The sequence below is a fragment of the Piliocolobus tephrosceles genome, chromosome 5 (genome assembly GCF_002776525.5).
Source record: "Piliocolobus tephrosceles isolate RC106 chromosome 5, ASM277652v3, whole genome shotgun sequence".
In the NCBI taxonomy this organism is placed as follows: domain Eukaryota; kingdom Metazoa; phylum Chordata; class Mammalia; order Primates; family Cercopithecidae; genus Piliocolobus; species Piliocolobus tephrosceles.
Window position 1 is genome coordinate 4,724,949 of NC_045438.1, and position 13,453 is coordinate 4,738,401.

The 13,453-nt window shown below is 36.5% G+C and overlaps 1 protein-coding gene across 1 annotated transcript in view; it reads right to left on the bottom strand.

Annotated features, from left to right (window-relative positions):
* Nucleotides 1-13,453, bottom strand: part of NUS1 (NUS1 dehydrodolichyl diphosphate synthase subunit) — a 34,512-nt gene that overhangs the window by 13,093 nt on the left and 7,966 nt on the right. Inside the window, exons 2-3 of the mRNA XM_023219012.2 lie at nt 4,220-4,345; nt 3,205-3,354 (exon numbers count right to left, since the gene is read on the bottom strand). Of these exons, the coding sequence (XP_023074780.1) occupies nt 3,205-3,354; nt 4,220-4,345 (276 nt within the window). The remainder of the gene's footprint in view (nt 1-3,204; nt 3,355-4,219; nt 4,346-13,453) is intronic.

The following is a 13,453-nucleotide window of genomic DNA, read 5'->3' on the forward strand; positions in this document are numbered from 1 at the left end:
GGGTCTTGTTTTTTATCCATCTGCCCACTGTATGTCTTTTGAAGAGTTTAGTCTACTTACATTCAATTATTATTGATAAGCACTTACTCCTGCCATTTTGTTATTTGTTTTCTGGTTGTTTTGTGGTCTTCTCTTCCTTCTTTACTTCCTTCCTGTCCTCATTTGATGGAAGGTGATTTTCTCTGGTGGTATGACTTAATTTCTTGCTTTTTATTTTTTGTGTATCTCTTTTAAGTTTTTTGATTGGAGATTACCATGAGGCTTTCAAATACTATCTTATAACCCATTATTTTAAGCTGATAACAACACTGCTTGTATAAACAAATAAGCAAAAAGAAAACTAATAAAAACTGTACACTTTACATTCATCTCCCCATTTTAAAACTTTCTGTTGTTTTTATTTGTATCTTATTGTACTGTCTATGTCTTGAAAAGTTGTTTTAGTTATTATTATTGACTGGGTCATCAGGGTCTTCTTACTTGACAGTAGTTTTATATACCACAGTTACAGTTCTGTAATATTCTGTTTACTTACTATCACCAATGAGAGTTGTACCTTCAGATGATTTATTGCTCATTAACATCTTTTCCTTTCTGATTGAAGAATTCTCCTCAGCATTTCTTGCAGGGTAGGTGTGGTGCTGATAAAATCTCTCAGCTTTTGTTTGTCTGGGAAAGTCTATTTCTTCTTCATGTTTGAAGGATATTTTCACTGGGCATACTATTATTCTAGGGTAAAAGTTTCTTTCCTTCAGCACTTTTTAAAATATGTTATGCCACTCTCTCCCAGTCTGTAAGGTTTCTACTGAAAAGTCTGCTGCCAGATATATTGAACCTCTATCGTATGTTGTTTCTTTTCTCTTGTTGCTTTTAGAATCCTTTTTTTTTTTAAAAATACTTGACCTTTGGGAATTTGATTATTAAATGCCTTGAAGTAGTCATCTTTCGGTTAAATCTGCTTGGTGTTCTATAATCTTCTTGTAGTTGAATGCTGATATTTTTCTCTAGGTTTGGGAAGTTCTCTAGGTTTGAATAAACTTTGTACCCCATCTCTTTCTCTCTATCTCCTCTTTAAGGTCAATAACTCAGATTTGCCCTCAAGAGGCTTTTTCCTAGATTTTGTAAGTGTGCTTCACTCTTTTGTCTCCTCTGTGTATTTGTAAATAGTTTATCTTCAAGCTTATAACTTTCTTCTGCTTGATCAATTCTGCTGTTGAGACTCTGATGCATTTTCAGTATGTCAACTGCATTTTCAACTCCAGAATTTCTGCTTGATTCTTTTTAATTATTTCACTTTCTTTGTTAAATTTATCTGATAGAATTCTGACTTTCTGAATTCTTGAAAACACACAAACATCCACACAAAAACTTGTACACAAATGGTCATACAGCATTATTCAAAAACTGGAAACAAACCAAATATGCATTAACCGATGAATGCATGAGCAAAATGTAGTATATCTAGAAAATACTGCACACCAATAAAAAATAAAGAATGACTAATGCATTTTACATAGATGAATCTCAAAAATATTACGGTAAGTAAACAAAGCAAGACATAAAAGACTATATATTGTATGACTCCTTTTATATAAAATTTATAGAAAAAGCAAAAGTATAGTCAGAAGCCAGACCAGTGGTTGCTGGTGTAGGGGGCAGGAGTGGGGACTAAAAGCAGTCACAAGGGAACTTTGGGGGTGATGGTATTCAGAATGCTTGCTTCTGTCAAATTAATGAGTTAAGAATTGTGTACATTTTCATGTACCCTAAGCCTACAATGCCTGCAGGCAACACCTGGGCTTAATAAACATTAGCACTTTCCCACGGACTACCTGAAGGTCATCTTTGGATCTCCATCAACTTTTAGAATATCCTTATGAAATTACTCTCTTATTAGGACCTCATAGGGTGCAGGAAACAGTCAACATCCCAGTAACATCTGAGCAGAGAGCTCCCATAATGGTGTACTACTCACTGAGCCTGAATATAATTAGGCAATGACAGAGAATGCAAAGAGTAGGGTAGGAAATGAGTAGTCAACAAAAGTAGGAAGTTAGCGAAACCAAGAAGCGGGATATGGACTTTGCTCTGTGATGGACACATGTCAAAGTGGAAGAAACAAAGAATGGAGAGTTAAGTAAATAAGTAAGTTAGACAGAAAATGCATTTTTTTTTTTTCTTTTTCTGAGACAGGGTCTCACTCCGTCACCCAGGCTAGAGTGTACTGATGCGATCTTGGCTCACTGCAACCTCTACCTCTTGAACTCAAACTATACTACTGCTTCAGCCTCCTGAGTAGTTGGGACCACAGGCATGAGCCACCATGCCTGGCTAATTTTCTATGTTTTGTAGAGATGGAGTTTTGTTATGTTGCCCAGGTTGGTCTCAAACTCCTGTGCTTAAGCGATGCACCTGCCTCAGCCTCCCAAAGTGCTGGAATTACAAGTGTGAGCCACCCCATCCAGCCTGAAAATGCATGATTAATAAGTAAATGGATATTCTAAGTAATAAAAAATGAATGAATGTCTAAAACTGTATGTCTATAGAAACTACTAATGAACATGAATTTACTAGAGAGATTGTCTTTCTTCAAAAGGATCAAGGCTAATGCTAGGAAGCAAGAAGGACCATGATGGTAAGGCAAAAAGGTCCTAGAGGGAATTCTCTAGAGAGAATAAGCAAACCAAAGGCTTTTTTCAACAGCTGAAGAAAAAAGGTTATATTTGGTATAACATGACAAATACAGTTGTATATTTGGTATAGCATAATAGAAAGAATAATTAAAAAGGAATCACGGTAACAGTAAGATTATAGGTTATATTCCTGGGATCACCTCATAAAAAGATTAAGTTCAAAGTTAAGGGAAAATTCAAAGTAAAAAGAAAGGGGAAGAGGGAGAGGAAGGCTAACAAGCAGGAGTCCTATTTTCAAGAATAGTCATCACTACAAAAAAGATCCTCAAAGCTCGTCTCCTTTACCATCAAATCCTCATGCAGGTGAGTGGCTACAAATCTCATTGTCTTGAAACCATTATCACATAGGTCTTTAAATTTCAGAAATTTAACAGGTATAACAACAGAAAGAATCAGCCTTTATAGTGTGAAAGAAACAAATATTTCCTTTCATACTGTATCCTTGTGTGACAAAACTAAACACACACACCACATACATACACACATATATGTATATATATAAAAAACTTACTAAGTAAACTGCCTAACATATCTACATCCAAATCTGTGGGTCTCTTTTGCTTCTGGGCTACTAACTGGCAAAAGTCCTGAGCAGCTCTCACAATATCTGCTTTTCCATCTTCCGGGGACAGCACCTTCACTGCCAAATGGCAATTTAAAACTGGAGGAAAAAACAAACAATGTATTTTAAAAACACTCTCTTACAGGTCTATTTCAAAATCAGTTTTAAGAAATATAACGTTTAGACCAAAATACACATACAGTTCTTACAGTAAACAAGAATTGTTTAAGCCCTTCAATTTCAATATCAAAACATACTGAGCTATTCTCCTCTGAAAGGATCTATGCACCCGAAATCACATCCATGTATAAATTTATACACTGCCTTCTTTTCAAAGTGTTCAGAATGACTATGTATTGTGACTACATCCTCTAGAAAACAGAAGCTTTACAGGCTAGCTAACAAATTTTCATGCATCTAAAATTTCCTCTATAATTGCAATACAGTTAGCAGTAACACAGAATAAAAGAAAAAATAAAGACTAAGAAAAAACTGTTACAGTGGAATATGCATTGCCTATAGCATACACACCTTTTATCAATTCTACTTCTATAGGAGCTATCTTACAACTGATAGGATTCTCAGATAACACTGCAAAATTCTTATCTACAGACACGCAAATTCTTCCTTATCCAGCAAAGATTCAATTTCTTCCCTCACGCCATAGAACAACCAGTTGTACCTCTATTTATATATTCATTTCAATATCCCTACAAATGTGTCCATTTTATGGATTTTCTGTGGAACCAGTTAAAAAATTTGCCTGGTTAAATAAAATCCTCACCATGTGTTCACTTTTTACCAAGACTGAGATGGGAAAGTCTAAATCTGATGATTAAAGATGTTGACAATAAAGACTAAGAGAGCAACGTGAATGAATAAATGACAGAGTAACAGAAATTGCCATGAAACATGAAACACACATTTTCCTATGCTACATGTTCAATTATACACTCATGCTTACCTTGATCATCTTTGTCATTACTATTTGCAAATTCTGGTGAGTATTTTGAACAATCTAGGCCCAGAAGTTCTTGCTGTTGTTTTAAAATTTCATCCATCAATCTGGAATTATTTCTTTTGAAAATACCTTTAAAAAAGAAAAAGGCAAGTAAAACACAACTAGGTTAATTTTTCCTCTTCAACTGAATGCTTCCTGTGAAAACAACACTAGATCCAGTACTGAATAAATGTCAAGCAAAGCTGTAATGACTAGTCCTAAACTAGAATCTACAAGGAAAACATGACAACAAAACTTTGTTAATACAAGAGTCTGCCTTCCAGGAAGAAAAAGAACAGAGGTAACTACTTAAGTAGTAGCATGTGAATATGACAGAAATTTAGACTTAGAAAGGACTTTTAAGAGATCACTTACTTAAAATCTTTGCGGATTCAGAAACTGAGGCCTTTAAGAACTCTTTAAGGTTCTTCTCCAAGAAATTATAAATTACAGCAGTCGTCTAGAGCCTGTTGTGTTCCTCACTCACAGTCTAATGTACCTTTTCTGCAGATTTACCACTTGTATTAAATATTATTGCTTCAATTTGATTAGTTTTTTAAATCATAAGAAGTAATATGGATTACGTAAAAAGTAGAGAACAGAAAAAGTAACAATTTAGTAAATTAAAACAAAGCACAGAAATAAAATACATAAAATATATAGTCCTCTATGCAGGGAAAAGTTAACACTGTTAACTACTGTCATGTTATTGAGAAAGACAAAAGAACTGCATGACATAAAGGAACAAGTCGTTGACAATTTGCAGAGGCAGCTTTCTAGTGGCCATTGCCTTTTTAATCTTTATCAAATGTTCCTACTCTGTACTCTTAGTCAGGCCTGACTTTAAAGTAGTTCAACAAAATAACTGGGAGAGAGAACACAGGTTAATACACACACACACACACACACACACACACATATATATATATATAAAGCTGCTTAAATCTTTTCCTTCAAACCAGTTCTCTTTGTAGAATTTTCAGCTTTTATATATATATGTGTGTGTGTGTATTTATATGGCACAGAACCTGCTGGATATACTGTATACAAATGCCAAGTCAGAAGTATATGTGTAACAGTAGTTACAAAAGTAGTCTCCTTTGGTGAGGAAGGCTTTATAAAATAAGACGAGCTAAGATGAACTCAGAAGGTTAAACAGAAGAAACTAGAGAAGATACCAGGTGGGAAAAAATGCTTAAGAAAAAGCATGAGTTTGGAATGTTAAAAAAACAGACCAATGCTGCTGATGCAAAGGATATGAAAAAACTGGTAAGAGGACAGTTCTAGTTTTTATCTCATTCTGCCTATCAAATGGATAAGCAACAATTTCTGAGCAATATGGGAATACATAAAAATTTATATCTTTACAAGAATTAATCTGGCAACCACATATAGAAGGGCAAGCAGCAGACTACTGTATTAGTCCATACATAATTTGTTGAGTGGATGAGGGGAAAAAGGATTCACCACAAAGCAAGAATTGAGAGAATATGGTACATGACTGACTTAAAAGTGAATGTAGAAAATTCCATGGCTTTTATCCTAGGTAGCAGAAAATGATAACTTTTTTTTTTTTTTTTTGAGACAGAGTCTCACTATGTCACCCAGACTGGAGTGCAGTGGCGCAATCTCGGCTCACTGCAACCTCCACCTCCTGGGTTCATGTGATTCTCCTGCCTCAGCCTCCTGAGTAACTGGGACTACAGGCATGCGCCACCATGCTCAGCTAATTTTTTGTATTTTTTTAGGAGAGATGGGATTTCACCGTGTTAGCCATAGGAGAGATGGGATTTCACCGTGTTAGCCAGGATGGTCTTGAACTCCGGACCTCATGATCTGCCCGCCTCGGCCTCCCAAAGTGCTGGGATTACAGGCGTGAGCCACCGCACCTGGCCAATAACATTTTTAAAAGTTGAAAATTCAACAAAGAGAAGTGGTTGGAAGGAAAGGATAAGTTCAGTTTTAGACAGCTGATGATAGAAAATTTAGGTGGGGATTACTATAAAAATGATTAAGAGGGATGATACAGAAGGAGTTCAAGAGAGGTCATATAAGCACCAATGTGAGTAGGGATCTTATCTGTTTTGCTCACCAGGGCCAACCACAGTGTCTGGCACAGAGCAAACAATAAATAAATGTCTGCTGAAAGAATATGGGAGCTCAGAAACTGAGACACAGATATACACTTGGGAATCATCCTCCTTAATGTGGGAGAGCCAAATACACAAGAATCACGATTAGTAAGATTTCAAATATAAGTAGGTATATATAGAGAAAAGTAGAAGGCTAAGATGGCACTACATATGAATGCCCACAATTATTATGAAAGTCTAAAATCCTAAGACTCTAAGTGTGGAAATATAAAAGTGAACATTTTGAAACAGCCATATCCAGAACAAGATTAAGCAAAAAAAAAAAAAAAAAAAAAAAATCACTAAATATTAGCAAAATTTTTAAAGGAAGGTGATTAATATCAGGAGCTATTTGAATGGCAATCTTTAGAGCAGTAATACTTGTGGAGTAATGCAGAAGTGTAGGATATAATCATAATCACCAAATCAATCATAAAATTCACATGTATGATAGAAAAAGCACATATTCCAAAACAGCATATAAAATACATGATGCCGGCTTATAAATTTTACAAGATTTCCAACTATCTACACAAGTTAGACTACACTTTGGTCTGTATTGTACGTATAAATTGTGGAAGTCATATGAATTTCAAAAATTTCTTAATTTAACAATGGCCTGGGTGCCAGTGGCTCTCACCTGTAATCCCAGCACTTTGGGAGGCCAAGGCAGGAGGAACACTTGAGGCCAGGAATTAGAGGCTAACCTGGACAACATAGCAAGACCTTGTCTCTACAAAAAAAAAAGTTTTCAAATTAGCTGGATGTGGAGGCACACGCCCTTAGTCCCAGCTATTCAGGAGGCCCAGGTGGGAGGATTGCGTAAGCCCAGGAGTTCAAGGCTGCAGTGAGCTATGATCATGCCACTGCACTCCAACTTGAGCAACACAGAGACTCTTTCTCTAAAACAAATAAAACAAACAAATGTAAAAATCTCCATAATACTCCAGCCAGGACATATAAGTTTATTAAAAATAAAATGGTAAATGACTCCCTTTCCCATAAAAACTAACATTTGTTCATTTTAATAGTGTTGGGTAATACTAGGAAAGCCTGCTTTGTCTATTCACATCACACCAATCCCTTCCTTTGATACTCTTTTTAAAAACCCAGCCTTCAGTTCTCACCAATTTGTTCATATTTACCTTAGCCTCCAGATTAAAATGGTAAATCTTTTCAGGAACTCCTGCCCTCTTCAAAGCAATGGATGACAATCTTATCACCAGAATATTCACTACCTCTCCTCAATCTTCATTCTTCCCTCCTCAGTTTTTCTGAAGCATTACCATTAATGACCACCATGCTTCCTTCTCAAAATTCTATCTTTATCCCACCTTGTCTCAATGTTCTCTTCCTGATTCAACACGTAACCTGGCTCCTTGAATGGCCCACTCTCACTTTCCACTGAATCCTCTTCTTCTTTTCACCCTAAATAAAGATTATTCCTCAGGGTTCCCGTCTCAGCTCTCTCTTTCTGTGCTCCTTCTTTTCTGATTCTAGTTACTCGCAAGACTTGAAAACAAAAAAAAGCCCAGACAAAAATAGGTGAGGTAAAATTTGGGGTGCAAAAATTTAAGGGGGTGCCGAAAAAAGCTCAGTAATTAAGACAACGAATAACAATGCCGTATCTTTAAAAATTAAAATGCCAAAGTGTCCACGATGAAGAAAACATTAAAATTTTAAGTAGAAACAGGATCATTTGGTTCCTAACATTTCCAGTTCATTCAAACATCTAATTCTACCTTGAAGTTCTGTAGGCACCTGAGAGTGAACAAAGCCAAACCTTGGTGGCTTATCTAATAAAGCTAGCTCTCAGAACACTTATATGACATCAAGGTTAGAAAATACATTAAAAGGAGCAGGACTTTAAGTGTATAACTTACATGCACTTAAGAACAAGACTGGAAGAGGACAACCAAAACGAGAACAGTAAATGTATAGGGGTAGTAGGACAGCAGGTGATTTAAAATCATAACCGCTATAAAGTGGTTTATAATTTAAAAAAAAAAAAAAGCTCTCCTTCTTGATGCTCTATTTCTAAAAAAGGCATGAGTATCTGCCCAGTCACCCAGGCATCCTCTCTACTCTCCCATTATCACCCCTGAAAGCCCTACTAATTATGCTAAGCCCATATACTCTTTTACAGCAATGTTTCCTATATCCATATTCCTTTCTGTCCATTGCCCACACAGTTCCCAGCCATTGTGCTGTTCTTTATTATATATATACATACATATTTTTAAGAAACAGCATCTCACCCTGTCATCCAGGCTGGAGTGCAGTGGGACTATCACAGCTGACTGTAGCCTCCAGCCTCTAGGCTCAAGTGATTCCCCTGCCACAGCCTTCTGAGTAGCTGGGACTAGAGGTGCATACCACTGTGCCCAGCTACGTTTTTTATTTTTGTAGAGACAGGGTTTTGCTTTGTTGACCAGGCTGGTCTCTAACTCCTGGCCTTCAAGTGATCCTTCCTCCTCGGGCCTCAAAAAGTGTTGGGATTACAGGCATGAGCAACCAGCCCAGCCTACTTCCTTATAATATTATAAGCCACTTCTGTGGGTGTTCCTGCCCCCTTCTATTAAGTACTGCTAGCTTCAACACCAGATTTATTCAATCCTGGCACATTCCAACTTCAGTATCTTAAATGGTTCCTAAAATGCCTAGTGTATTAAGAAAAAACTGCTCAGTCCAACATTAACATTCCAGCCTATGTTTCCAGGCTTGTTGAACACAAATCAAATGAAGTTTTCCATTTCTCAATAATACTTTAGCCCCACAAATTAGAACTGCCTATGTTCCTCAAAAACACATGGAGTGACTCCAACCTCCATCCTGTATGCCACTTCCCCAAGCCCAGGCCTATTAAATTCTCCTAATTCTTCATAGGCCAGCTGAAATGTCACTTACCTTCAAGAGGCCTTTCCCAATTCCCCAGCCAGATGTGCCCCATTCCTCCTCTGACTTACCCTCACTCTCAACCCCTCCATGTACACTCATTTAAAATTGTTAATAAACTAATATTCTGTTTTTTATTATAGCTTAAATCTCTCCACCCTCCCCTCGACTAAACTGTAGTCTTATTTGTGAATGTGTATCTTACTCATCTCTTTTCCCATATTTTCCATATAGCAGTTCAATGTTTATTTAATCAGCTGAATTACCAATGTACAAAGTGCCGCTTAACAACAATGAAACATAAAGGAGCATGTCACTGAATGGAATTTTTCTTAGGTTTCCAGGAACATGCCACAAAAAAAGCAGACACTTCCTTATTGCACACAGGCAGAAGTTCCATTACAAGGAAAGAATATTCACTTTGAGAGGCGGAGGCGGGCAGATCACAAGGTCAGGAGATCGAGACCATCCTGGCTAACACAGTGAAACGCCGTCTCTACTAAAAATACAAAAAAATTAGCCCGGCGTGGTGGCGGACACCTGTAGTCCTAGCTACCCGGGAGGCTGAGGCAGGAGAAGGGCGTGAACCTGGGAGGCGGAGCTTGCAGTGAGCCGAGATTGTGCCACTGCACTCCAGCCTGGGCGATAGAGCAAGACTCTGTCTCAAAAAAAAAAAAAAAAAAAAAAAAACAGAAAAGAATGTTACAGAGAGATGCAATTACAAAATGTCTCTTATAAAGACTTTCATACAGTTATTGGAACAGGATCTTTGTCTTGGCTGATTTGGATGCAGAAATGAAATTTAAAGGTATGGTTTCTGAGAATTGCTATGAGTGTAGATAAGACCCTATGGGCAAGATAATTCCCAATAACTCATAACTTGACCCCCACCCAGAAATCTGATTATACATAATCACAAGCAATATTATCAGCTTACACTTTTCTTCAGGATTCAATGTCTACACACACACACACACACTTCACATGATATACAAGAAATACAAGATATAAGGTTGGCTTTGACTAAAACAGACAATTCCCCTAGTAATATCATAGTATATGTACAGATTCTTTTTCTCATATTATAATTCATCTAATTCATCCCGTTTCCCTTCTAGAATCTAAAGTAAAGCCAAAATAATAAACTATTATGAAAGCTATTTTATGTAAAAGGAAGCTAAGGTCATATTCATTCAGAAATAACTAAGGGAAAACACTTGAAAATACTCAAATTTTTAAGAAAACAGTATTTTACAGAATTATATAGTATTGTGCCTCAAGAATCACTTTATCACATCCTTTTACAGGTGACGAAATAAACCCAGAAAGGTCAAGCAATTGTCTTTGGCAAGCATCTACAAATTTGGCCTGAAATCCAGGGATCCCTCTAATTATTCCGTTCAGTTACTATTTCTAACTCTGATAAAGGAACAATACTAAACTCCACCGTACAATTAAATTTTGAACTCCCTTCCAAAAAAGTTGAATTTTATAAAATAAATACAACCTATCTTTTAATTAATGAGCAGTATTTTTCAAAAAAACCAGGGCTAGAGCTTATTTTCTTGAGATGGAGTCCGTCTCTCTCACCCAGGCTGGAGTGCAACGGTGTGATCTCGGCTCACTGTAACCTCCACCTCCCGGGTTCCAGTGATTCTCCTCACTCTAGAGCTCTTTTTTAAAAGCCTTTTAAGGAGGTTTCACGGGGCAAACAGATATTTGAATTCTTTAGGAGTGACTTGGGAATCTAAAATGAGTTTTTGCAATAACGACTTAAAGAATTTTACTTTACGTTTTGTTTTTTTAAAATTATATTTCATGTACTCTCAATTTCCCAAATGTAAACTGCATGAAATATAAGAAAAAAGTTAAATGGGCTGGGCATGGTGGCTCATGCCTGTAATTCCAAACACTTTGGGAGGCTGAGATGGGAGGATCACTTGAGGTCAGGAATTTGAGACCAGCCTGAGAAATGTAGCAAGATGCTGTCTTTATACAAAAAAGATTAGCCAGGCATGGTGGCTTGTGCCTGTAGTGCTACCTACTCAGGAGACTTAGGCAGGAGGATCATTTGAGGCCAGGAGTTCAAGGCTGCAGTTAACTATGATCGTACCACTGCACTCCAGCCTGGGCAAAAAAGTAAGACCCTGTCTCTAAAAAACAAGAAAGAAAAGATATATCAAATAGTCACTTATGACAAAACACACACAAGAAAATCTTCAATTTCCAAGGTAAGGAACGTGCATACATATCCCTTGAATCTACAATAAAAGTTGAAAAACATAAAAGAAAAACCGCAAAATCTTCAACTTCCGTGAAAGAAGAAAATTATTCTAGCAAACTTACACCTCAGAAAGACTACCATGCTTTTATTTCTTAATAAACAGCAGGTATGCATTTCGAGGGCCAAATGAAGACTTCATTTTATATTCTAAGAAACATTTGTTTTAAATTCTAGCCTTAAAAAATAAGATGTTCAATGTTTAGACAATAAGGGAATATTTCCTAACCTTCCCCATAGCTGCTGGAATGTCCTAACCTTACCATTGCAACACAACTATTTCTACTTCTCAATATTTTCTAGTCTTTGTCCACATGCATATGTAATCCTAGTGTATGTGTTATGCAATTTTGTATACTGCTTTTTTTACTTGCATAATATGTATCCTTCCTTGGTGCTAGTCTCATGATTATTTTAACAATTGTATGAAACAAAAAGTTTTTTGCTTTTTTTTTTTTCAGTTCTTAAAATACAAAAATCAATACTTCCAGGTGATTGCTATTATAGCAATCACTGTATTGCATATTCTCTCAGCAGTCAGGTTTCTCACCACATTCGAGGAAAGAAGAGTATCATATGGAGACCAGAGATGTCAGCTGTGGCCATAACATGAAGGGGCCTGTGGGCCTTGGTAATGAACTTCGAAAGCATTCCAACTACAACGAGAAGTTGTTGGAGGGTTTTATTCAGTCCGAATGATGCCATCAAAAAAAGATCACCTCTCTGGTAGGTGAAGAATGGATTATACAGGGACCAGGATAGAAAACTAGAGATCAATTAGGAGGCTACTACAGTAATCCAGGTGAAAGAACAATGGTAATTTAAACTTGGGTGGCTGCGATGGAGACTAAAACAAGGATTAGGTCTCAAAAGTACTGTTTTAGACATATAAGGCATAGGACTGACCTAATAAAAGTAAATGTTAGGCAAGGAGTTAGATACAGAAGTCTGGAATTATGGGAGATATCAGTACTGTATTTCCAGCCCAAACCTGTGTGTCAGCACACATATGACATTTAAAGCCATGGCTTTGGGGAGATCATCTGCAGGACAGGGGTCAAAACTACTGCTATGGAAAACAGCCACAATTGCTTATGGCCACTTTTTAGCTACACTAGCAGAGTTGAGTAGTTGCAACAAAGTGAGTAACAGAAAGACAACGGCATACATACAGCTCCAAACTCTAGGACACCACAACATTTGGAAGTACAACAGAGGAGGAGAAGCCAGACATATGGATTAGAAGACAGCAGAGTAGAACTGAATTTGCCTAATCTACCTATTAGGTTACATAGTGTATTCAGTCTTACACATTAACTGAATAATAAAGTCATGACATGCATACTTTTTTTAAATTAAGGGAACCAAGTAACAAGGAGTTCAATTAGACAAGTATTCCATCAGCAAATCTTACCTGCATTCCTCAAATACTGATTATTTTAAAAGGTATGTGAAATGTATAATCAAGTCTATAAAATGAGGCTTTTAAAATACATCTACTGTTTCTTTTAAATCTGAAACTAGAATTTTTACTGTGATTATTCATTCCCTTCTACTGAAACAGACTTTTTAAGAAATAGCAAGTACTTACAAGAATAAACAAGGGAAAAAATGAGATAAGCACTGAAACAATCTCTCCTCATTATTAAGCACTTCACTGGTTATAAATAAATGCCAGTTCTAAAAAATTGGCCTACCTCTTTTTCTTTCTGAACTAGACCCCTAAGTTACCTCTAACAACCCAATTATAAAACAACTAGAGAGCAATCTTCAGAGAAGAAAACACATATTTATGGAGCAATAATTTAAAGTGAAAAAAATGTACCATTAAAATTTTACATGACTGTAGTAGTCAAGAGAAAATAAATCATAACAAAATATATAGGCCAT